The following is a 25,849-nucleotide window of genomic DNA, read 5'->3' on the forward strand; positions in this document are numbered from 1 at the left end:
AATGGAAAAAAAGCTTATACTAAGCCTTCTATTGCAAAACTGAAGCTTTTAACATACCCTGACACTTGCCTGTACTGAAAAACATCAGCTGCTCATAACTTTTTGAGCACTCCTTCAGGTTTATTTAAACATAAGAAAGGAAGTGTTTCACATCAATAACTGGTACAACCTGCACAGGTGGAGTCCCTGTCACTGTTTCCAAGACACACCTGGACACACTCACTTTCCCCAGAGAGGCTGGACCAGATGATTTTTACAGGTCCCTTCTCCCCCGGACTGTCCTGTGATTCTTTGTTGTCTGAATGTGGGACAGCACTAAGCCACGTGGCTTGCTCCTTGTTTGGAAATTAATTACTCAGCTAGTTCAAACACAAGGAAGAAGGCAGAAGATACAGGATACCCAGAACACACAGGGACATTGCCTGACCTTGCAGGGAGGGAGTTAAAAAGGTAAAAGCTTATCTGGAAGTGGAACAAGCAAAGGATGTGAAAGGTAGGAACAAAAGCTTCTGTAAACAGTTTATCAGTAAAAACAAGGGTAAGAAAGAAAGGTATAGTGTCACTGCTTAGAGGTTTAGGGGAACTAGTGACACAGGACAGGGAAGAGGCTGAGGTACTCATTTTTTGCCTCATTTGAACAGCAAGATAGGGACTGAATAAATGTACAAGGTAGGCAGAAAGTTGTTTGGATCACCTGGTTCAAAGAGTTGGGATCTGTGATACAAAGTCCAACTGGTGACTATTTCCTAGCAGCAATGTTCACAGATCCATACTGGGCCCTGTATGATTTAGGGCCTTCACTATCAATCTAGGTACAAGGATGGAGGGTGCCCCAGACACTCTGCACCCAATACCAAGGCTGGAGAGCTGCTGATACACTGGAGGGCAGCACTGCTGTTTACAGGGACCTCTAAATTAAAGGTAAAAGCTAAGTGCTGCATCTGGGATGGAGTAACACCACCCAACAATAGTGTGAGGCCAGACTGGTGAGAAAGTAGGTTTGCAGAAAATAAAAAACAGGTTCCCAGTAGCCTAAGGGGATTCAGCAGTGCACCTCTGCAGAAGAGACAACTGCATAGTAGACTATATTAGCAGGAAAATAATCAGCAATTTAGCAAAGGCTCTTTGTGGGCACTGTGAGATTACAGCCAGAGTGCTGGGTTAGGTTCTGCACTTCCCAGTAGAAGAAACATACTGAAACACTGGACTGTGTCTAACAGAGGGCTACCAAGCCTAGATGCTCAGCAGAAGCAGGGGCTTGGAGAGGAGAAACATAACTGGAATTCTTCCAGATTCAAAAACTGTCACATTGCTGTGGTCTTTAACTCCTAGTGGAAGAGTGCAACAGCCATAGGTCCAGACTTCTCAGAAGAGGCAAAAGAGAAGATGCAGCATAGGAAATAATTACCTCTAAGAATGTCCTTTTTTCAGTCATGAAGGCAAACACTGGAACAGGTGCTGAGAGGGGTTGTGGAATCTCCATCCTGGGAGAACTTAGCTGGACACAGCCCTGAGTATCCTCTTTCAACCAGACCTGCTTTGAGCAGGAGATTGCACCAGATGATCTCTGGAAGATCCTTCCAGCCTGCATTGTTTGTGCAATAGTGTTACTATACTCTACACTTCCAAAGGAGTTAAATACACAACACGGTAATTACTTGCATTTTTTAGTCATTGCTGATGATACACACCAAGTTATTTTGATATGAAGCTGTCCTGGTTTGAACTAGAACAGGACCAATTCTTTCAGTAATTTTGCCTTTCAATTCAGTCTCTTTTAAGTTACTGCACTTTCTGAGGTTGACATTTCTCAGGGTCTGCTTCTAGAATTGATAATACTTGATATCTGTAGTTATTACTAAGGTATCAATGGTACACTGAAAGGTCCTATAAAAATCAAGGTTTCTGCTGAACTTATGTGCCTAAAAGTGAAAGGGCATAAAGGGGTCACACCTGTGGAGAGAAGCAGATAGGTGACCCAAAACTGAGCAAGGAGGTATTCTGTCCCATACACATACTCAGTGTAAAGCTGAGGGGTCACAAGAGTCAACCTCTTCCCTTCCATGGTCAGTACCCAAGGAGGACTCTGTTCTTTTGCCTTCAATCTCAATCCATGTTTTGTTGAATCCAGTTCCTTCCTGCTGCTGAGTACAACCTGAGATTTTCCAGTGCCAGTCCTGTAGCAGTGGTGGTCATGGGACTGTCATAAGTGAAGCTCAATCCTGGTTTTGTGTATGTTTCTATAGATTTCATTATTTGTCTATTAATATTACAAAAAAACTGTTTGGTTTTTTTTCTAGCCTGTTTCAATTGTTATCTTCCCCTTCTCAGAAGGGAAAAGGGTTAATAGAAAACATCTGTCATGTTTAATAGCCAACCCAGCCTTAAACCTTTGACAGAAACCTTGTTCCCTCAACTACTACACTTTTGCTAAATATTAGGGTTTTAAAGACACTTGCTTCCCACAGTTTGTTTTTATTTTTAAAAATGGAAAAAAAAAAAAGTTACTGAAAAAGGAAACTGAACTTACAAACTGCATTGTCCATGGAGAGGCAAACATGGTTAGATCCTAAATGTGGTCTGTGAGACTCAGTCAAGAACTACTGGCTGGTCATCTCCACCTGCCTCTAGCTTAAGCTTCTTTGCCTTTACACCAGAACCACAGTTCAGCCCTTTATGTTTCTGTGACTTCTTCACCACCGAATCTTGGACAGTCTTTGAAACAGTCTGAGCATGCTCTCTGCTTCCTTTTGAATTCGAAGACTGAGATGGTTTGTCCTGTAAGTTATAAACACTTCTATTAGAAGCCTAACATTGTTTTTCTTCCTTTTTAGTATTCCCATACAAGACAGAATATCAGATTTACTTTAAATCCCATTGATTGAATTACTTTGAAAAACATATTGGGATGATACCAAGCTATTAAAATAACCTATAATGAAAAATATATTTCTAGAGGAAGTCAGTACAGATAGTACAGATACCTTGTAAACACTTTGTTTGTTTGTTATCCATTCTATAGTGATGACGTGTGCCTTGTTTTTCAGCAGATCTGCTTTTGGTCCTATCTTCAGGTAGGATATTGTAGCAAATGCTGTGAAGCTGAAGTCTTCCCTACATAAATGAAACCAGTGTTAAAACAGAAGGTTGGTGACAAAGACAGCCGAGCCCACACAAGGCAAAGATGGAATATATGAACCCTTCTTATGGATGTTTCAAATAGAAGCTTAATTCTCCTTTATCTTTTCAAGCTGGTAATCACTCAATTTAGAGAGAATCTGACCAACACAATGTACTTACATTTGTGGAACTTTACACACCCACATGTATCAATCTGTTGGAATACATGGAGGAAAACAAGATAAAAAAAGTGTCCTAAGCCATTTGCTCACCCTCTCAAAAGTATAAAAACTCATCTGTAGAAAGTGATGCCAAGAAAAAATTAAGTCAAAAATAAAGGGAATATTTGATTTGTACCATAATTTTTAAACTTCTAAAAAGATATGAAAAGACAAAAAATATACCACACAGACAACCAGAAGCTGTTGTTTTCACTGTGCTTTCTTTCTGAGTAGTACCTTGCACATTAGCCAGTCTGTTCTGACTTAGATTTCTCTGGGTAACTCCATTTGCTTTGTTAACCATGGAATTAAATGGCCTCTTGTATAAGCAGGAGATTTCTCCAGAATGAAGCCTCTTGCAGATTTAAAGGTCCAGCCCAAATGGAGAAGATAGCAGCTATTTAATTTGCATGAAATGCAGCATTTAAAATGTTCCAACTTCTGTTATAACATTTTAAAGTAGTAATATCTTTTCAGGATTTTTAAAAATATATCTGAAATGAAGGCTAGAAGTGAGACTACAGAATTATCCATCAATACCATAACTAAGTAACACAACAGTGAAGAAAAAATACTAGATGTTAAAAAAAAAGTACTTGTCACCATACGTACTTCAGATACTGTTGCAGCAGTAGATGGGCAATAACTCTCTCCAGTTCCTCTCGAGGGTGCTTTGGTGGAGTAACTTCAGCCACCCTGAGTTTAGAAACACCTTTCCCAGACCATGCATCAATTAATTTCAGTGGGGTGAGTTTCTCACTCATTCTTTCAGCTTGCTCGAGTATCTTGATTAGATCCCTGCAGTATCCTGTTATATCCATTTTCTCACATGCTACAAGTAGAAGTAATATTTAAAGAGCAAGTTTAGATTGCATCCATATATACACTAGCTGTACACATACATATGTACTCATATATTTATAGGTATACATCTATAAATATATACAGCACAAAGATATAATAGCAAAGCTTTGGGTTTAGACTACAAATTAACAAAAGTTGTAACTTTCAGTCTGTCAAATTAGGATCTATTTATACTCAAGCTTACATTTATCTTTCTACTTCATTATTAAAACTCCAATTCTGCACTGCAAACATTTTTACATGTATTTAACATTACAAACCACACAAATTATAATTAAGAAGCATTTATAAAACATAAAATGTCTAAGGTAGCTACTTTGTTGCTCTGCAGATGGATTTGTTTTCTTCACCCATAATATTTATTATGGCAATATTGGAGAGCAAAGAGGAACTGAAGAATATAAGTGAGATATTTCTTCTCTCAAGACACTTACAGATAAAATGAGGCACAAAAAAAAGTCTTAATTTCATTATACAAACTACTTTCACCATGAATAATTATTCCAAGCACTAATACATCCACATAGTACATGATGACCATGATTCTACTGCATGATCACATCATGACAGAATTACCCCAACTGCCATACTAAAAATTACTACTACTACAAAAATTAGTACTACTACTAGGTTTTCTCAGCCCTTGTTTATGTAAACAAGTAATGCTTGGGTAAACCAGCAGTAAGCAGAATATATTCCAACTATACTTGATCACATGGCTCCTGTAAGTCTTGGGTACAAACTAGATCCACACCCTTCTCAACCTTTGATCCCAGAATAAATCCCAGCTGAGCCTCATTTTCAAATAAAAGAAAACAAGACATTGCCACTTGCATGATTTTGCAGAACAGTTTGATTATATAGATATAACTAACTTTATAAAGGAAAAAAAAACCCCAAACAACCAACCAAGTTAAATGCCTTTGTTTTTTCTACTTAAGCTCTCAAAAATGTACAGGGAAGTGAAGTCTAGTGAGGAACAACTCTGACCTTAAAAGAGTCCATGTATGTTTTTCAAGTGCTGATCACTACATAACTGAAATACTTTGCATCAGTTATGTAGTATGAAGAGATGGTATTTTCCACATATAACAAGAATTCACCTGTCCTCAAATGAACTTATGACTCTGTGAATCCAATTAGGGATGCCCCAAACCGACTTTTTCTCAGCACTCTTTTCAGAGCTTTCTAACTTTGCATGGGATTTTCTAGATCTAATCCAGAGCTCACACTTAGCAAGTGCAGCAACAGATACTTTGTGCATCTTCAGAGACTCAGGGCTTCTGGATGGGTATGAAAAGCATCCGTCAATCACCCATGAAAAATGTAGTCTAAACTCCCTATGCAACACTGCCCAAGATGTTTGCCTCAAAGAAGCAAAATACCTTATATCTCAGAACCTCATTCTGCTGAAACCATCCTCCTTTACCATGTAGCTGATCCTGTTTCATATAATCTCCCAAGTTGTCTACAGTCAACATCTGCCCCTCTTATGATCCAGACTATCTTCCAGAGGAAGAGGACACACCAGACAGAATGTTTAGGTTGGAAGAGACCTCCAAGATCACCCCGTCCAACCTTTGACCAACACCAGAATCTAACTACTAAGCCATGTCCTTAAGACCAGGTCCAAATGCCTTTTAAATGCCCCCAGGGATGGTGACTCCACCACTGTCCTGGGCAGGCCATTCCAATGCCTGACACTGTGCCATTAGGGCTAACAAACAGCAAAATCCTGCAGTATTGTGCTCAGTCACCCTGCATCACTGTCATGCAGTCCTGACACAGGCAGATCCCATGAGCCTGAAGCACTGAAATCCAGAGATTTTACCAGGCAAGCTATAAAAGGGCATGTGAAAACTGTGCCTTCTCAGAGCTAAAGTGTGAACAGTTTGGTACGCAGAGAGCAAGAGGCTCCTTCTCAGAAATAAAGCTTTCCCACCCCCAAAAAATCCTGAAACAAAACCCAACACAAAATAAGCTTTTTAAAGCAGGTAAGCCAATATATCCCTTGCCCCAGCTTCATTTTTGGAAACAGATAAGCAGCTGAGCCATAAAGATACCAAAGTGTTTGGCCTCAGGCAAAGTGCAAAGCCAGGAAGAGTCATTCTCAACACCCTAAATTTGGCAGCACTTAGCCACTGGAAACTGATGTTCATAACAAAAGCTGAACCTTGGAAAGAGGCAATATTAGAAACACGCTTTACAGAAGTGCTCACAAATTGCCTAAACTAGGTTTTTCTTTAAACCAACCTTCTTTATGTTCTCTGTCCCTGGTTATAAAAATCATTTACTTACAGTTCTCTCTACAACAGTTATCACACATCCTGTTGCAGTTTGCAGAATCCCATACTTCATCGAAATGATGAGCTATGAGGACCCGACGACACCTGAAAGAACAGAGAGCAAAGAGAGGCTATAAAAGAGAACTGTATACACCTGTGTTATAAATCATGAAACTGACATACAGAAGGTTCCCTGGGTCAGCTCCTGTCTCAAAACAAGCATGAAGAACTACCTCAGGTAAAAATCAGAAAACAAACACTGCAACACAGTATTTATTCCCTGTCAGTTAAGCTATTAGGAGTAACTAGTAGCTTTCAAAAATACTAAACAGCTCTAGAGAGAGTTTGGTTAAAGTTTGGTTGTCTGCAATTTCAATAAAATGAAAAATCATAAGAATATGAACTGAAGCCTAAATTGAGGCCAACAAAGGCTACACTGAATTCATGGAGTTCTCCACACCATAGATGTGAGTGTTCTCCATATTCAAAGCATTGCAGTATTTGCTGAGATTGGGATTTGAAATCCAAACACCGTTGATAGATATTTTACCTCAACACAGCTGCTTCCAGAACATTATCCTGATGCTTGCAAGCAATACACCAACAGTCAAGAGAACACATACAGAGCAGTCAAACCAAACTCCATAACCAAACTCCAAAATCCAGCATCTTACAGTGGTAATATTTCAACAGCGTCTTGGGATTTTTTTGTTTTTTGTTTACTCTTGGTTTTGGGGAGAGGGGAGGGTGTGTAAGGTGCTTTTTCTTAAAATAGCCCTCCAAAATCATAACAAATTTAGGCTCTTTAAAAACTAAGGAATCAAGCCACCACAGTAACTTACTTGTTCATATTCTGGCAGTAAGACACCATATCATACAGCTTCTCTTGCCCTACATTTTCCATCACTACCATTGAGCTGATTCTGAATATATCTCCAAAACCATAATACAAAATACAGTCAGCTTTTTGGTCATCTCTACCTGCAATGCATTAAAATAAACAAAAAATTCAGACTTTAAACTTTAGAAAAATCTGCATTAAGCATAGCATTTTCTGGTACAACTCCCCTCCCCTCTTATATGCATGGGCTTCTACAGTCTCAATATGGAAAGAACATGACTAAAAGAATATCAAGTATAATATATTAGCCAATAGAGCTTGGCATGATACAGACTAGAAATAAAATAGATTTGGAACAGTCTTTTGCAACTGCAGAATCAAGCAAACTGAAAATACTACATAATGAAGACTTTGACTCTAACAACTAAAATAAAAGTACCTATGACATATAGAAAGTCAGTGAAATCACCATTTTCTCACTCTAACAACTTCTAGAGGATTCAAACCAAATAAAATAAAATTAAATAAAATAAATGCCTGATTCTTATTTGATTAAAAGACATTGCGAGCTTCAAATACCTAATTAGGTATTAATAGTAATAAGCAAAGAATTAGGTATGATTTAATAAATTATTCCCTTTAAAACTAACTGTATTCCACAGCTGATCTTAAATCTTCTCTTCTTTCCCATTGGCCCCCCTTTCCAATGACGTATTGATGAGAAGAAAGAACAGCAGAAAAGGTCTAAACACCCTAAAGTTTAAAACCAACCAACCAAATAAACAAAAATTATTAACATATAACAGAAAAGAACTATTTCACTTGGATGGGCAGTCAAGGGGAAAAAGGTTTCATAATGTAAGTAGTATGTTCAGGCAAATGAGTAACAGTGCTGTATTAATCCCCTGCCCAGATGAATCTCATTTGTTATGAAAAAAGAAACAGTCAAAAGTTTGCCCTAATCACTGCAAGTTGATAATTACTGTAAAATAACTGTCTCAGCATCTAGTCTCTCCAGCACAAGCAGGTGCAAACTCCCACAAACTTTGATGACTCCTGTATTTCTTAGGCCACCTTTAAGGCAAATTTCTATCATAGATGCATAGTTAAAATCCCAAACAATTACCTCTCAGGGTCATTAAAAAGCTCTTTCACACAGATTCAAATCTTTGAAAAAGCAATAATGCACAATGTCAAAAAAAAAAAAAAAAAAGAAAATCAAAACAAAACATTACAAAACATGTATTTCAGCTGTAACAGGTATTTAGTGCTGCTATACACTGATCAATCCTTAAAATTACCTTCTTCAAACTCCCCATCCTGTTTGTATTTCTGTGACCACTAAAATTCATACAGTAAACAGACATAATTTAGAGAAGGTCTGAGCAAATCATGTACCCCAGCTGCTATGCAAGTTAAAAAAAAAATAAAAATTTCTGTAACATACATCTTATGAGTCAATGTTATTATTCCAGTAAGCTGTGTCACAGAAAGCAAATAATAAAAAAATGTTTGAGGTAAAGGACTATGTATTCAGTTATTATTTACTACACTGCAGCACAAAGGCCCAAGATCATTAATGTAATTTACATTTGCTTTAAAGCATCTTCACAGAGGTAGAGTGGCATTATACACTTTTAAATCTGTCTCAAAAACAACACAAAACACAAACAGCCAAAACCAAAGTAGAATTTCATGGGCTTAACAGATGTGACAGGCTACTTTGCAAAAGCCATTTCCTACAGTACCTGCACGTCCACTCTCTTGGTAGTAGTTCTCCATGGATTTGCTCATAGAATGATGAATTACAAACCTCACATCAGGTTTATCAATTCCCATGCCAAAAGCAACAGTTGCCACTACAACCTGAAATAAGATGAAGATACCATAAAGGTACCAAAACACAACTTGTTTAAATGAGATTAGGAGTCTATGAGAAGTATCTGCTTTACCTGGATTTGATTTGCTGACCATCCTTTATGAACTTTGGTTTTATATTTAGCATCCATGTTTGCATGGTAAGTACCAGCCTTGATTCCCAGTTTCTGCAAACTCACAGTAACTTGCTCAGAATCTTTCTGAGAAAAACAGTAAACAATTCCTGCACAAAAGTAAAAATGCCTTATTGTCTTAAAAAAAAAAAACAAACAAAAAAACCCAAAACAATCTCCAGTACTTTAAAACAAGTTATAAAGTTTTATTAACTTAAAATAAATAAATAAAACTCAGTAAATAATCTTTGTGCCTATTCAGTCTTTGGTAGTGATAGCCAGGAATGGAACTTCAATTATCAGCTTTGACTTGGTGGCTAAAGTGAAAATGTGGGTGCCAATCCACATAGCCATGGAAGTGTTCCATTAATGTTCAAGAAGGACTAATGGTAACTAATTAGTAACTAAGGTTACTAATGCTCATGTAAAGGGGTGCAGTTACTTATGAGTCTATGACACTGCATCTGAGGTTGTGGATAAATCTGCTTTTTGTCTTCAGTCAGGCCGGGCTAAATCAGAGATTACACACAAACCCACACAGTTTGTGATGATCTTAGCACAGTTTGTACTTGGGGAGCTGCTCAGCACAGCCACACAGCTCTACAGAAGAGACAGGGACAGATTGCTGCTCTGGAAAACTGAGTTCTTTTGTAACTGAGGTGCCTTTGTAACATGGCTCTCCACTTTATTTGCACTACGTAGTTTCCTGATTACACGAAGTCTCAGTTCTGCATTCATCACAGAAGTGCAATTCACTCAACCTCACACCCACGCAGGGCACTGAATAATAAATTAATCTTATGAGCAGCTATGAAAAAGTAGCTTTAAAGACATTAAGTTTCCTGACACACAGATTATAAGCGGTATGGGCATGATTTAGTAACAGAGAAAACCTTTTTTAAGCCTGTTTCTACAATTTTAAAAATTGTTATTATCCTTAACTATGAATTTAACTATGAATTATCCTTAACTAAGAATTGCTCTGTATAGACCAACATTTTAAGTGAATAATTACGTAAATTATTTTAATAAAGTAAATCATAAAGACTTCTAAGCACTAATGATGGGAAAGGGTAACTATTAAATGTGTGGATTTTAAAAAAATTATTTTTATGCTGGATGCTTAATGCATAGTGAAAGCAGAATACCTCTACACATTTCAGGAACACTTGAAAACATTCCTGTAGTACAGAAGACTATAAAAAAAAATTATTATTTTTTTTAATACTTCTTACCTGAAAGTCCTTTGTATCTTCCATTAATGATCTTAACTATATCCTCAATGAAATCTTCATTATTTGAAGGCTTATGTCGAACCTCAAAAATAATAAGCACATGCCAGAGAGCTCTTTCAGTGGGAAAGCAATCTGATAAATGATCCTATTATTCTACTTCTTCCAGTACAATAAACATCTATTCTGCCATTTAGCCAAAATTACTAGATTCCCCTTGTGTAGTCAGATTACATCTCAGAATTCCATAGAGAAAAAAAGGGCTCAAGTTTTTCCATGAGGAACAATAAATAAAAAAAAAGCTGTGGTCAAGCCAAAAATGCAACACAACAATTCACAACTTTTTGCAAACATATGACAGATTTTCCAACAATTTGGAAGCAGTTTGGGTACACAGTCCCAGAATTGTCATTGTTGGAAAAGACCTCCAAGATCACCACATCCAACCATCAACACTGCTCCTCCAAAAATATAAATAAACAAATAATCAAACAAATAAATAAACACATGCCCCTTAGAACATGTCCTGAAGTGCCTCATCTACAGGGGTTTTTAAATACCTCCAAGGATGGTGTCTCCACCACTGCCCCAATCAGCCCATTTCAGTGCCCAACTACCCTCTCAGTAAGGAAATTCTCCCTTACATGTATTCAAAACCCTCCCAAGCCTTGCTCACAAGGACAGAGCAGTGCCAGTTCCTCTGCAGATGAAGATGTGAAAGAGTATCATCATTCAGCTGAAAAACTATTTATCTTTAAAATAAAAATTAACTGAAAATCTGTTCCAAAATTCATCAGCTGCAACTTCCAGAAGGGAATCTGACTGCACTGCAGATTCATACAAACAGGTAGGAAGACATCATACCTCATAGTAAAGATTGGGGCGGTTGAAAGATGCAGTGAAGGTAATGCACTTCTGAATGTGCAAAATTTTCTGAGCATCCTTTAAAACATGATTTGTAGCTGTTGCTGTCAGTCCAATCAAGGGAGTATTGGGAAACTGTCTTTTCAAGATACCAAGAGACTTGTAGTCTAAGCAAGAAAAAAAAAAAAAAAAAGGAAAAGAAAAGGTTTTGACATAACACAGATCCAAAGCTTAAAAAGATATTAATATAGGTAGCATTAAATGGTTTAATATTGCAATAAATGTTATTACTGATCTATTTACTACAGAACTAATTTATACAATCAAATGAAGTAATAAAAAGGTCACACTTATCAAAATATACATTTTCTCCTCTAATTGAATTTTATAAACCAGCCACAATTCAGAAAATTGAAAAAGAAGTTCTTAAAAAGTTAGAAAAATAGTGGCATCACACAAACCATCATTCTGGTTATTTTACAGATCTGTTTAATAAAGCAATAAAATAATTTGTGAATTAAATTTAGTCCTTGAGCTAACACAAGAACTTCCATATATGCATTTACTTAATATCTGAAGAAAGCACCTGGCTTTACTTCAGGCCTAGCTTATATTTTATTAATATCTGAGTAACACCATAAACAGAATTTCTAATGAGCATACCAGGCCTGAAATCATGGCCCCATTGACTACAGCAATGGACCTCATCTACAGCAATGCGAGCAAGACACCCCCCTTGATAAGCTTTCTCGAGCTTTGACATGAACATTTTGCTTTTTGCAATCTTCTCTGGGGTCACATAAATGAGCTTCAGTTGTGAATTTCTGTTTAGCATTTCAGAATGAACCCACTTCACATGTTCCTGTTCAAAACAAAAGGAGAAATCAGGGGTTAACAAACTAGGACAACACACAGAAGATGCTTAGTGTTAAGATTCTTAAGGGGGTATTAAGAGCTTATAAGGGGTAATTAACTGAGACTGATAAACTGCTACATAGTATTTACCACTAATGTAAGTCTTTGCAGAAGATCATTATACATATAAAGGGTTAATTTTAAAACTTGGAAAATCTGTCACAGAACTTTGGAAACACAAACTACTGAATATTTGTCTTAACTTCTACATTGGGTATCAGTATTTTCCCAATAAATACTAAATACTAAATATGACTGTGGTACTACCACACATATAAAATAATTTCTTACACACAACTGTAATTTCCACTAGTTTTCAAAGCACTCCAGCCTCAAAGCAGGCTCCAAGTTTGGCACATTGCATAAAGCCACTAACCTATCAAATTCAGTGGCACGTGCAAGTTAATGGCCCTGTCCTCCTGGTAGTCAGAAAAATCCATTTCACTGTAAAAAATAATTGACTAATAACAGACTGGAAATAAGTTGCTTCTTGGCCTCCAGATCAAACAGCTTACAATGCTAAAGTAAGAAAAATAATTATATGTAAAAGCCTGTACTGCTCAACATGTTATTAGAGGACAGAAATTACCTGCTCCAATCTTCTCTTAACTCTAGCAACTGGGTAAAAATCTACAATATACATTAGTCAAAAGTACCTCACCATCCTCTTAATAATCCCATGAAATGTATTTCTATGAAAGGTGTTGGCTTGCAAGCATCCTTGTCATGGAAGCAAGAGTGCAAGATACTCATTGACAGTATCTGCATCGCAGCACATAGCTGGCAAGATACCAGCGATAGAATGGCATTAGCTGATAAAACTGCCATTAATTCAGTGTTAAGAATAATAATAAATAACACAGACAGAGGCAAGACACCAGCACATAGATCACAAACCCCATAAACGCTTGGCAGTCAAACATACCTTACTGCTTGAAGCATTTAATAAAGTTGCAGAAATACCAAGCTGTTCCAAAACCATGAGCTGATCTTCCATCAGTGATATCAAAGGACACACCACAAGTGTGAAACCTGTAACAATCAATCATTGTGCAAACTGAACGGTTCAGATGTCACAAATACCTCTTCTAGTACATCTCACTAACGCAGCCACCCTGTTCTGAAGAAACTGACAAAAACAAGCTTAAGATTGATACACAGTGACAGACTCCCCTACTAACTGGCTGATAAGTGAGTGCCAGATCACATAAGGACATAAATCAATCGCCTGTGACACACACCTCTTACAATATTGACCACAACAACCGAGCTGCAACTGTGTGTAAGAGCTGATAAACAAAGCAAAGTTAGACTCAAACCTGTGTCCTAAAGTGCTAATTTACCACATAACTAAGCAATTCTAGGTACTGGTAAACTTGGTCTTTGTTATAAGACCAAAGTAAAGCCTTTTAGTAAACTTCCATGCAATCATATAGGTTCTTTAAAAAACAAAACAAAATAAAAACTAAAACTAAATAGTTATTTTTTTAAAATTAATACACAAATTTTCTCCCAAATAACCTGAACCTAAACGTTTAGAGTGGAACATGCGAATAACAGATATACATAGTTTGATAATTTACAGTCTGTACATTGAATAAAAGGGGAAAGAAAAACAAATAGTGGCACACTTTTAAAAAGTTCTTTCAGAGTTTAATCACACAACATACTGAAAGGAAACTAGAAAAATTATTTAAATATAAATCACATCAAAGAGGCAGATCTATTTTAAAGCTATTGCATTTTCAGAGAAAATTAGAGAGCATATAAAATATTCCTGATAAATCTTTTCATATCTTTGTTCTTTTTTCCCCATTCCTGTGATATTAGACACCAATGTTCATTCTGCAAGTAACTATTATGGGAAGAAAACTATATCCAGTTTTTTATATATGACCTTTTATTCCCTTACATACCATCAGAACAGACAGCTGGTAGCTGATAGCAAAGGCTCTTTCCACCACCTGTAGGCATGACAAGAAATATATCCTTTCCTGACATTGCAGCATTTATAGTTTCAAGTTGCAAGGACCTAAACTTCTGCAGCTTAAACTTGCTCTGCAGTGCAGTTTTTATCTTTTCATACCATGGAAAATCTGTTATGGAAAAAAAAATTTAAAAACCAAGAGATATTGTAAGAGATAAAAATAAGAGAATTTATAAAAATATAAGAAGGAAGGTCAATTTACATATACAGAAACTAAATGTGGAAGCAATACATCTACAGATCTGGGCAAGAGTTCAAAGACTCAGTAATGTCACACAGAAAGCTACACCTGAGTCTGTATAACCTTATTTCTGAGCCAGGCCTCTGAAAACACTATGAAATGAGAAGCCCATCCTGAAAATAATTGAAACCAGACACTGATCCATACAACAGTCTCATTAATAAGTTTCTTAAATTCAGTAATTACAAATAGGACAATGTAGAAGTACCATTTTTTGCATATATTTCAGAGATAATAAGCATTTAAAAAAAGAGGGGAAGGGAAGATTACTCTTCCCCAGAATAATCACCCCTATGTTCTTATGTTTTTTTTCAATAGAGAGCTAAAGACTGCATTATTCAAAGAGATTTAATTATCAAAACTTGAATTTTGAGATTCATCAGAAAGCAAAGAACAATTTTTACATTATTAAAATTAAGATACAAAAAAACTGTGGGAACTCCAGGCTACACCACATGGAACACAAGAATCAACTTCAGTACTTGAGGTGCTTCCTAATTTAGAGATCACAGCCAAGATTCAATGCTCTCTGAAAACAAGAAATCCCTCCTACTGACTTCAGTAAGCTTTGTACTGGGATCAAATTTAGCTACTGTTCTTATTCAACATATGCACAGAATCTGATCGCAAAGATGTTAGTTTTCAAAGGATATGAGGAGAGAATTAAGCCCCAAACAAGTATATTTGTTCAACAGCATGGATTCACAAATAAAAAGTATCATTATTCTTGCACATGAGAAACACTTCTCTCAAATGCAAACAGATATGAATTGGACTGAAAGATTATTTTCACTTTTAAAAAAAAAGCTGGAAAAGAAAACATACAATAGTTACAGGCATACACTAGCACTGTGTTTCCAAATTGCAGGTGAACTAAAAGAGGACAGTGGGGGGGGAAAAAAAAATAATAAAAAGATCTGAATTGAATTTGGCTAGGCATAGCATGGTCAAGACCCACCAGCTATCCTGGACTTCAGTTAATGTTTAACTTGAAAGACAGCACTGCCAAAAGAACAGCAGCCCTTACACCACCATGGGGAACTTGCCACTTGGACTAATTACCATACTAATGTACTCTATTCTGCTTTGGGCAGGCAGCACCCATATAATTTGCATAATTAGGTAAGAGACTATATAATCTATGGATGACACACCTAATGTCCTACCCACTCAAGAAGATACTTTGAGAGCGCAAGATTGTTATCAGATCCTGAAACAATCCACAGTAATTACTTTTAGAACACAATGAAATGGGAAACTCAGGAATTGCAATATATCCAGATTTACTCTGGCATTCTTATAGCACAACAGATCAACTTGTGACTTTGCAACAAGAAAAGAATAGAAGGAGTTATAATCAGGCACTCTTGTAATAATTCTGACCAGAAGAACTCAAGTTAGTATTTAGGAATATCCAGGCAGCTAAGTAGAGACACTAGCCTGTGTAATTAAGATGGAAAGCCACCCAGTTGAACAAAATTGAATAGGACAATTTCATTATCCAAATAAAACACTGTAGGAACACACTTTTCCTCCACTGAATTTGTTTACGTCTGTGTTAAGAGTATTTGAATCTGAATCTGCAAACCTTTTTTGTTCCATGCCGTGGGTGAGGTTTCAGTTTCTTTACTCCCACTTGCTTCCAACTCTCCTGAGGACTGCTTTATCAGATTCTTTACCCTCATCTTCTTTTCAAGGAGTTCCTGTTGTTTATCCACAAGCTCCTGAATCTGCATCTCCACTGCCTGCAGCTCATTTTCAATGGAAAACAGCACCTCCTCCAGTACTGAAGGGAAAACAAGGTGAAGGCAGAATACAGACTACAGTCAGATGCTAATCCCAGTTTTAAAAGATATTGTATTTCGAGATATTTCAAGAACAATCAAAATTGCTCATAAATCAAAAGCATCTTGAGAAACAGCCCGAAGGCCCACTGATAACAGCATCTAATATTGTATGTGCCATATAAAAACTTAGCAAGGCTTAATAATGTATTTCTCATATTAGTCAGTCATATATATAATATATATATGTGTATATATATATATATATATATGTATACTGGAAGTTGCCACCTCTGATACAGCGTATGAGAAATATTCAACACTATCTTTGCCTGTGTTAATACAGAAAAAAATTATATCACAATCAAGTTTCTCAAAAGTGGTATCTCCAGAGAAGCACTTTATTTATTCTGAATATGCATGTTAAGAAGTTAATAGTGCATGCACCCAGATCTCCCTTCTATGCAGAACCAGGAGAGTTGCTGAACTGCAAGGTTTGAACATAGAGGACAAAAGCTTTAGTGGGCACAAGCCATTCTGGACCCAAGCCATTAGTGGACACAAGCTGAAAAAAAAATACTCCCCAAAAGCTTGGATTACTTAAGTGAAGAATGCCTCTTTACATTGTTATGTGACCTGTGTGAATTACAGATTGTGTTGTAGATTCCAGAGTTTAGAAGGTTAACACATACTACAGCATGCCAGCTGTGTATCAATATTTCAGAGCCAAACCAGAAAATCGTAAGAAAAAATGTCTTCTTCCCCCTCTCTCCCCAATAAGAGATTTTGGGCTAAGCATAGCAGATACTATAATATCCTTATGGAAGCAAAAATGTATGGTATGGAAAAAGATATACCCATTAAGAATGGCACCAATGGCACAAACGTCTTCCCAAATGCTCTCAGCAGCAAAGAGTTGAAAGCATCTTGAAATACAAAGCGTATTTTCAAAATATTGAAAACCAAGTCACTTCCTTAACAAAGCTCCTTTTTTAGTTTTTATCTAAGAAAAAAAGTTACCCAGAAAAATAACTTTTTGTTTAAATCTGAAGCATAACAACACAGACCCCACAAACTCTTTTCCACATACATTAAATTACAGTAAACAACACTAACATCAGGTGATCAGGTGTTAGCTAAAAAATAGCAGCATTAACATATTGAATACCAATTTTGGATTACCTGCAACAGATGTCATCTTGAGAGATCAGAGAATGCTATCCTTAGGAGACCTCACTCAACCAAGCAACTGTCACTAGAGTAAAATAAATAAATAAAAAAGAAAAATTACTTAATGAGTAATCCTTCCAGACTCAGAACAAATTTACTGCAGCAAATTCCCTATTGATACAGGTGGTGTTATTTTAACAGTTTTAGTACTGGTTCATTTAATCAGCCTATAGAAATATGTCCCTCTAGGTGACAACACACTTCTTCCTGTATGCAAAAGGGACAGAACCAATTCACAACCAATTCCTAAGGCTATGGCTTGCCAGCCTTCTAAATGAAACCAAGTGAATTCAAACCAAGATAAAATTTTTCTATAAGAAATATGATCTAATATAGACAAGTCATAAACCTACCTTCAGCCTATATTTTTTCACCTCTTCAAAGACTATGTGATAGAGAAGTGTGAACAAATTCCATTGTGTCCCTTAGAAAAGTATCCACCATAACACCTAGAGGATCTTCTAGGAGGAAGTAGAAAGGTAATTTGGTTCAGAGAAGGGGGACTGATTTTAGCTAGCTCATCAGTGGAATGAACTTAGAATTCTATTTATTCATTCATTTTTGAACAACATTCTTTGTTGTATTATTTGCTAGTAATACAAAACTCAAGAATCTCAGTACTCTCTCACCCTTGTGGAATTCAGAACTATTTAACATATACATGGGAGCCAAATCTGAGGGAAGGGGAAAGGGAACAAATTCAGTAGACCCTCATTGTAAGCAAATCCTAACATAACAAGTATTGTGTTCCTATAAATGGGCAGAAAATATAAATTAAAAAGGAATGTGTGAATAAGACACTGACTATTGCAGAAGAGGCTATAATTAAAAATAAGTTATAAATAAATTTATTTCAGAAATAAATTGGTTATTCTATAAAGATAACTCAGCAGTGTCTGGGTCACCCACTTAATCAATTTACAGAGTTCTGTCTTTATATTACCTGACTCTTGCACAAAAGTACAAAAGTTTCCCTAAAGTACAAAGCAACTCGAGATATTCAGAGCAATCAGTACCTATGGCTCCCCTTGTAAACACAACCCTCTCAAACAGCTGAGAGGCTGACTACTCAGAAAACAAAATTCACTTCCTTATACAAGGAGTGGGAAGAGACTGAAAATTACCTGTAAATGTTTCCCTATACGTTGCTGAAGCTCCACTTCATCTCCTGTCTCTAGAAGAAGTAGCTCAGCATACTTCATAATTGATTCTATACCACAAGGACCCCCCCTAACTACCACTTGATTCCTCAAAACTGCAGCTCCTAAGAATGAATAACAACGAGCTCACAAACCACAGTGGACAAAATACGGATGGAAGCATCTTTCCCATTAGGCGGTTTTATCTCCCTGTAAAACTAACAGCATTCCTGCGAACTCACCACATTACAGCCTTTTCTAAATAGCCCACTCACGGAGAAATAGAAGCCTCGAAGCACACGTACACTGGCCGTGCCTAAAACAGTCAGGGTATCAACCAGCCTCACTTCCCACTCTGCACACTTTTTTTTTTTTTTTTTTTTTTTCTGGGAAGCTTCCTTGTCCCACCTTCCACCCAGCCTCCGCACCCCAGTTCTGCAGCCCCAGCTCCAAGCAGCGAGCGGTGCTAACAGAGACCCAGCAAACAAAGAGCCCTCCCAACGAGGGAACGAAGCCAGCGGTGATTGAAGAAGCGTGGTGTGTCATCTTAACGGTGACAAAAAACACCTCTCCCGACGTAAAAACCTGAGAAGCCGCCTCATGAAAAAAAAAATTTAAAAAAATTAAATAAGGAAGGTGGGGGGGAACAAAGGGACGGGGTGGGACAGCAAAAGCGCCCGCCACACCGAGGCGGCTCCGCGCCTCTGAGCGGCCCGTTCCATCACTACAAGGTACGGCGAGCCACCTGCTCGTCAGGCTGATGAGGAGAGGTGGGGGCGGCGGCGGCGGCGGCGGCGGCGAAGGAGAGGCGGGCCTGGGTGCTGCCGGTGCCACACGGGGTGCGGGGGAAGCGGGCGGGCGGCACCCCTGGGCTGGCAGCGGACACCCCAGCCTCCCCCCCCCCCCTTCCTCCCCGCACGACGGTTCCAGCCCCAGCACGCGCCACCCTCCCCTCCCCAACGGTCACTGCCGGGGCGCGCGGTCCCGTCGTTCCCCCCCTCCCCCCCAAGCTCCCACCTGTACGCCCGCTCCCGGGCCCCGCCCGCCCCCGCCGCTTCCGCTACCGCCTTCCCTCAGCCAATCGGCGAGCGCCGCCCACACCTCCCCACCCAATCAGCAGCAGCCCCGCCAGGCGGCGGCTGTCGGCTTTTCCTAAGAGGAGGGAGGCGGATACCGGGGCGGGAGGGAAGAAGGGAGGGGCCGCTGCTCGGGCGAACAACCCGGATACCCATTGGTGCCGCTGCCTCCAATCCGCGACCCCCTTTCAGCCGGCGGCGGGGAGAAGGGGGCTGCGTGTTTCCGGAAGACGTGGCCGTTACCGCTGCTGCTGCCGCCGCTTCTGCTGCTCCCTCTACCCCGCTCCTGTCCGCCCCGCCGCCACCATGATTTCCCTCTCGGACACACAGAGTAAGCGCCTCCCCTCATCACCGACAGCCCGCGGCGGGAGGAGAGGCTGGAGGTGGCTGAGGCGGGGGCTTGGGGGAGGGGTCGAGTCCGGTGTCGGCCGAACAGCGCGGGGCGGGCCCGGCCCGCGATTCCCCCCGCTTCTCGCTCTTTGTTCGTCCTCACGGCGCCTGTGTTGCACCCCATAGAGAAACCGGGGCTCAGGGCCGGACCGCTGGGGCGGAGCGCTCCTCGCCCTTCTCGGCCGGCGTCCATTCGAGGCCCCGGCTGAGCGCGGTGCGGAGAGGCGGCTCGGCGCCGAGGAGGGGTCTGGGTTGGGCTGACGAGGAGGCGGCTGGGGGCACCCCTGTCTCCTGCCCAGCGTCGGTCCCCGGCTGGAACCCACCCGTAAGGGTGTGAGCGGGAGGGCGGAGGCAGAGCTCACCTGGCCGTGCCGTAAGGGATGTTCCCACCGCGTTGGGCCCGGACTGGGGTCTGTCGGTAGTACCGTGGGCTCTGCTGGCTGGGACGGGAAGTGAGGTGGGCTGCCGGCTTACGGAGGAACGCCGGAAAGGGCCGGTTCCTTCGCCCTTAGGAAGGCGCTGTCACCGGCGCCGGTAGCTTTTGTCCTGGGCTCCGAGATCTTCCGCGCCGGCGCGGTGCTGCGCTGAGAGGATGGAGAGAATGAATGAAAGTGAACGGTGAACAAAAATAATAATAATAACAACAATTAAGAATAATTAGCTCAAGTCTTCTCGCGTTCTTCCCCGTGGGCGTGGGTGGTTTTGGGCTCACTTAAGAGAAAGGCCGTAGCGTCACTTACCTATCATTAACTCTGCTCTTGCAGAGAACTTTTGTAGGTAACACTCGAGGGGCTTTTAAAGGGAGGGCTAGAGAGTCTGAAGTGAAAAAAAGTACTTGTTTATAACTGTAGTTTTGTTTTCACTGAATTGAAATATTTGGCAATAGAGGTGCTGAGAGGGAAAACGCAAAGAAATTGAATTAAAGGGGTTAGCAGGAGCTTAAACTGCGAGGTAAAGGAGGCTGTTAGGTTTCTGATTTAAATTAACATCTTGTGTGTGAATGAGCTTCCTTGATAAGCACTGCAGTGGCAGTTATCATAGAATAGAATCATAGAATCGGCTGGGTTGGAAGGGACCTCAGAGATCATCAAGTCCAACCCTTGATCCACTCCCGCTGCAGTTACCAGACCATGGCACTGAGTGCCACATCCAGTCTCTTTTTAAATATCTCCAGGGATGGAGAATCCACCACTTCCCTAGGCAGCCCATTCCAATGTCTGATCACCCTCTCAGTAAAGAAATTCTTTCTAATGTCCAACCTAAACCTCCCCTGGCACAACTTGAGACCGTGCCCTCTTGTCTTGCTGAGGGTTGCCTGGGAAAAGAGACCAACCCCCCCCTGGCTACCCCCTCCTTTCAGGGAGTTGTAGAGAGCAATGAGGTCTCCTCTGAGCCTCCTCTTCTCCAGGCTGAACAGCCCCAGCTCCCTCAGCCTCTCATAGGATCTGTGCTCGAGTCCCTTCACCAGCCTGGTTGCCCTAGAAGGAGGGTAAACATGAAAGAGGTAGACAAGAAAGTAAAAAAAGCTAAGTTTTGGTGCATAGCAGTATTCTCAAAATGTTGTTGGAGAGCCAGTGAAAGCCAAGGATGAAGATGGATAGAAAAGCTGCCTAGTTGGATTTCAGGAGAGTAATTTATTGAGAAATTCAGGTACTGTGCCCTGGTATTTGGGTGTTAACCCTTGGACCTAACTTTTAAATTTCTGATTGATTAAACCCTTTTGGGCTTTGCTTTTGCCTATTTCCCTGTACTCTTTTTCAAAGTATTTAGTGAGGGGAAAAAAAAAATAACTGTCCCTTCAGAAACAGGAGGTAATCTGTCCACTGCTTTTCCTTTTCTGAGTTCCTCATTTGGGACATCCAGCTAACCCCACTGCTGACACTATTGGTTCTAACTTCGAGATCCAAGAGTAGTATGTGAAATAATGTGGGGTTTGGGGTTGTTTAGGTTTTTTTCACTGTTATTCTGAGGCTATTTGAGGAGATATTTTTAAACTCATTGCTGTCTGGAAAAATGTGGAGTTTGCCATAGAGTCACTGGTAGAGTAGTGTGATAAATACCTGGAGAGGACCACTGCATTAGTCAATGCAGAAGAATGCACTTATTTTTCCCAAACAAAATAATTTTTCAATAATAAAAAATACTATCAACATAATGAAATTTTAAGCTTCTAATAACTTATAAATTGCATTAATTTTTGTAATCTGAGAGCCTGTTCTGCATGATTTCCATTATAATTTTGTACACAGGGTAAAGGATGTTTATTATCTTCCTAAATTTCACAATCACCATATCTTAATAGTAAGTCTTAATAGTTACTAACCTTTTGATACAGTGCTGTAGTATTCTTGCACAGTTTTGGGATTTCTGCAGGAACACTGAGAAACTATTACTCTCTCCTGTCCATAAATAATGATAATCTTTAAAATGTCACATGGATTAGTATGTGTTCATGCATTTCTAGGCATTGAAATGCTTTTGAGTAATATGGGAAGGCTCTTCTGGTGCAGGAGAAAGCATTTTAAAATAGTTCAAAAATTTTACAAAAATTTTACTTTTACAAAAATTTCTCATTCATTGTTACAAAAACTATGTATAAAATCTGTGGGTTTGTTTTATTTTTCTTCTAATAATGTCAGTCAAATATATTTCAAAATTCTGGTATGAATCAAGCCAGTAATACTTTCTACTAAGATGCTGGCAAATGACAGTAATAGTCCTGGGTTACTTAGTGTCTTTCAGCAGAAATTTTGGTATTATGAGAAGAGTGTTCCTTTTTTGTTTCCTTTTGTGAAACAGAGAATATGTTTGACTTTGAAAGTGAATCTGAACCCCCTTAGCAGGAGGTAATTGCAAACATGTTTCAAGTCAATGCAGAAGTGTCAAAATAGTAATTGCAGCTGCTCTGAGAGTTGGCCTTTGCCTTTTTGCTAGATTTCTACTTTGTACTGTGTCTGCAGAAGGAATGAATACTCACTTCCCATAACTGCATATTTATGTTATTGGCAGCTGGTGATTTCTTTGGAGTCCTGCCCCCAAGTGTTTTCCTTCCAAAATACAGATTGTTTCTGCTCCTCTAAAGAGTACTAGAGAAAAGGGCAGACTGCAATTGTTGCACTGCCTTCTGTCAGTGGGATCATTGAAAATACAATTTGCAATTCCATTTTTCATTCTAAATGAGTGTCGATTTTCTGCAGTAAATCAGTTGTGGCAGGCTACTTGGTAGCTTTAATTCTGTGTGGTTAACCTGCTCTTTGCAAAGTTTAATGTGGCAGATTGTAAAACTAAACCATGCTGCCCAGAGCCTTGCTGAAGTTAGGCAAGCTCAGTTTTCCTGGAATATATCTGTACACTGAGCTCTTTTGAAATATTTTAGCAATAACTAAATGCAAATTCAGAAAGAGGCAGAATAATACTTTTTTGCTTCTGAGCTCTTCAAATAACAGTAAAGGATGAACTAGCTCTACATTGCCATTAAAAGCACAACTAAAAGACATTTAGGTAGATCTGGCTAAAGGCAGCAGTGGAAGCTGTGATGGTGTGTGTGGGTGTTTGCATTTGTTTCTGGATGGACTATACAAAACTGAGATCTCAATATCCATATATATTTATATACACACAGGCACAAACTGGGCTGCCAGCTGTCTGTGGTATTTGCTGTTTTCACTAGCTGTTCTCTAAATTCTCTGGTCACAGCAATAGCAATAATGTAAGGGTGAGTGCATGCATTTTGCAGCTGTGTTGCTTCTGTTCCCATCATTTCTCTCCTATTTGGTTGGCGTGAAAGTCAAAGGAAGGCTTTATAGGTTTGATCTTAAAAGTAAGATGTATTTTTAGTATGGTTTTCATGCTACTTCATAAGCTATTGCCAAATGGTAGCTTTAATTATAACTTGGTATTTCCTGCTCTTGCCTTCCCAATGTTCCTTGAGCAACTTCACAGATAAGCAGAATGCAAATATATTCAGTATCTACTAGTTTTGTGAAAACTGGCAGCTGGCTGGAGACCCAAGCTAGTGTTTAATAGCCATCAGTCCATGTATAGCTTGGAAAGAGCCTCCAGCACTGATCTGTATTGTGTTCAATACAGAAGTTGAAGTGGGACTATGAGAGGTGGAATGTGGGCTCTCAGGAGGATGGAAAGAACCAGCATACTAACCTTGCTGTGTTAAGCATAATGGGATAAAAGTTGCAAATGGAAAGCAGTTTCATTATCTGTTCGCAAAATAGTCCTTTTCTCCATACTGACATAGCAGTACATCAAAAGGGATGCCTTTGCTCTGTGTGTGTGTGTGTAAGTACTTTCTTATTACAGGCAATTTCAGTATACAGTCCCATCTATGTTTGTTACTTGTTTATTTACTCTTTAATAAGCAGCTTCTGAAGGTCTCTGTTAGTGAAGTAAATGGTATCTACAAGGCTTACTGTATATGTGCAGTCAGGGAATTTTTTAGGTGGTCATGAGTTACCTATACATTTTAAATGTCTGTAGATTGGACACTGGAAGTTGTTCACAATTGTAATGCATGAATTTTTCCTGGTGTCTGATTTTGCTACATGCCTACATTTGTTTCTTTTTCAGAGATTGGAATGGGACTTACAGGCTTTGGAGTGTTTTTCCTTTTCTTTGGAATGATACTCTTCTTTGACAAAGCTCTTTTGGCTATTGGAAATGTAAGTGCTGTTTAGTCTTAGATACTGCATTGCTTAGAATTCAGTATATATTAAAATAAACTAAAAATAGAACAGTATAATGCAAATTTGAAGCTGGATCACAAAAGACAGATCCTGTGACAATTTGGTATAAAGGAAGTTATTCTCAGTGAATAACTTTTTCTGATTAAAATTAGAGCATCTCACTTAAGTCTGAATGCCATACCTCCTGGTCCAGTCTGCAGTAGGTATGTCAGACAAGAAGTCACTTGTTCAACAGTTTTAATGCTGTTGTAAATAGGATTTTTAGATTCTCTGTCATTACTAACGCTTTCTTTTATGTGATCTTGTAAGATAACTGTCAGTTTTATCTATTTAGATAAGACTAAGTGAAATGTACCTTTGATGTGCTTTATGAGGAAAAAAGGAAGTATGAATTGCTGATAGAAGAACCAGTCACCCTTCATTGAGACATCTAGTATCTTCAGTTTTTACCAAATCAAAGTTTTCACTTAAAACAGTTTAGAAAATAAATCCTGGTCCTGATGTGCAAAATTCCCAATCCAAAGCACATATAAAATGACAGGGTGTCTTCTGAATGTGGTAATCTTTGTACTTCTGTTCTTCTCAGCTTTGCCAGCCAGGCCAAGAGCACAGCCTGGTAGAGGCTTGCATCCTCTGTTGCTGATGCCTTAAAGTCTCTGGTCAAAACTGATCAGTTTCATCTGTTGCAGCAGAGGCAAATACTGAGATTCACTGAAGGAAAATTTAAAAGCAGATATTTGAATTTGGGTGCATTTGTTGAAGCATTGTTCTCAACCATCAATGAAGTGCATAGTGGAAGAATGAAAAATAAAATAATGCTTATTTTATATTTTCCTAGTGTAAGGTGGAAATACAAGATGCTGCTTAGGGAAAACGATGAAAGTGTAAGTAGGAAGAGTCAGTGACAGGCTGTGTATTACCAAAGATAATTATCAAAGATAATTCAAGAAATGGTACAGTATTCTTATAGAG

At 39.0% G+C, this 25,849-nt stretch overlaps 2 protein-coding genes across 8 annotated transcripts in view; one reads left to right on the forward strand and one right to left on the reverse strand.

Moving 5' to 3' along the window:
- Nucleotides 1–99: 99 nt before the first annotated feature.
- On the reverse strand, nt 100–20,648 carry RECQL (RecQ like helicase). Of its 6 annotated transcripts, none has more exons than XR_011723814.1 (16): nt 18,700–18,914; nt 17,528–17,600; nt 16,150–16,347; nt 14,250–14,429; nt 13,259–13,365; nt 12,082–12,280; nt 11,419–11,585; nt 10,558–10,639; nt 9,284–9,432; nt 9,080–9,197; nt 7,333–7,471; nt 6,504–6,595; nt 3,954–4,173; nt 2,985–3,114; nt 2,531–2,778; nt 100–1,585 (listed from the first exon to the last, which is right to left on the reverse strand). XR_011723814.1 is itself a non-coding variant. In XM_071733072.1 (16 exons), exons 3-16 carry the CDS (start codon nt 17,541–17,543, stop codon nt 2,590–2,592), a joined length of 1,986 nt encoding a protein of 661 aa, XP_071589173.1. In that variant the 5' UTR covers nt 17,544–17,600; nt 18,700–18,839; nt 18,957–19,239; the 3' UTR covers nt 100–2,589. The 6 variants fall into 6 exon arrangements, 5 of the variants coding, with proteins under 5 accessions (XP_071589173.1, XP_071589177.1, XP_071589174.1 ...); XM_071733072.1 differs by adding an exon at nt 18,957–19,239 and having other exon boundaries at nt 100–2,778; nt 18,700–18,839; XM_071733076.1 differs by lacking the exon at nt 18,700–18,914 and adding an exon at nt 20,543–20,648 and having other exon boundaries at nt 100–2,778.
- GOLT1B (golgi transport 1B) overlaps nt 19,945–25,849 on the forward strand; it is a 13,683-nt gene continuing 7,778 nt past the window's right edge. Inside the window, exons 1-2 of one of the 2 annotated variants that reach the window (XM_071733081.1) lie at nt 19,945–20,173; nt 24,762–24,853. In XM_071733081.1, coding sequence (XP_071589182.1) covers nt 24,770–24,853 — 84 coding nt within the window. In that variant the 5' untranslated portion in view covers nt 19,945–20,173; nt 24,762–24,769. The remainder of the gene's footprint in view (nt 20,174–24,761; nt 24,854–25,849) is intronic. The other variant, XM_071733080.1, reaches the window with a different exon arrangement.

Source organism: Heliangelus exortis, chromosome 1 (assembly GCF_036169615.1).
Source record: "Heliangelus exortis chromosome 1, bHelExo1.hap1, whole genome shotgun sequence".
Lineage (NCBI taxonomy): Eukaryota > Metazoa > Chordata > Aves > Apodiformes > Trochilidae > Heliangelus > Heliangelus exortis.

Excerpts from the sequence above, each read along its gene's own strand:
- RECQL (XM_071733076.1), bottom strand. Across the intron at positions 11,586-12,081 it reads GGGCCATGATTTCAGGCCTG|ACTACAAGTCTCTTGGTATC; the intron begins GTATGCTCATTA and ends TTTCTTGCTTAG. Across the intron at positions 9,198-9,283 it reads GGTCAGCAAATCAAATCCAG|GTTGTAGTGGCAACTGTTGC; the intron begins GTAAAGCAGATA and ends ATCTTATTTCAG.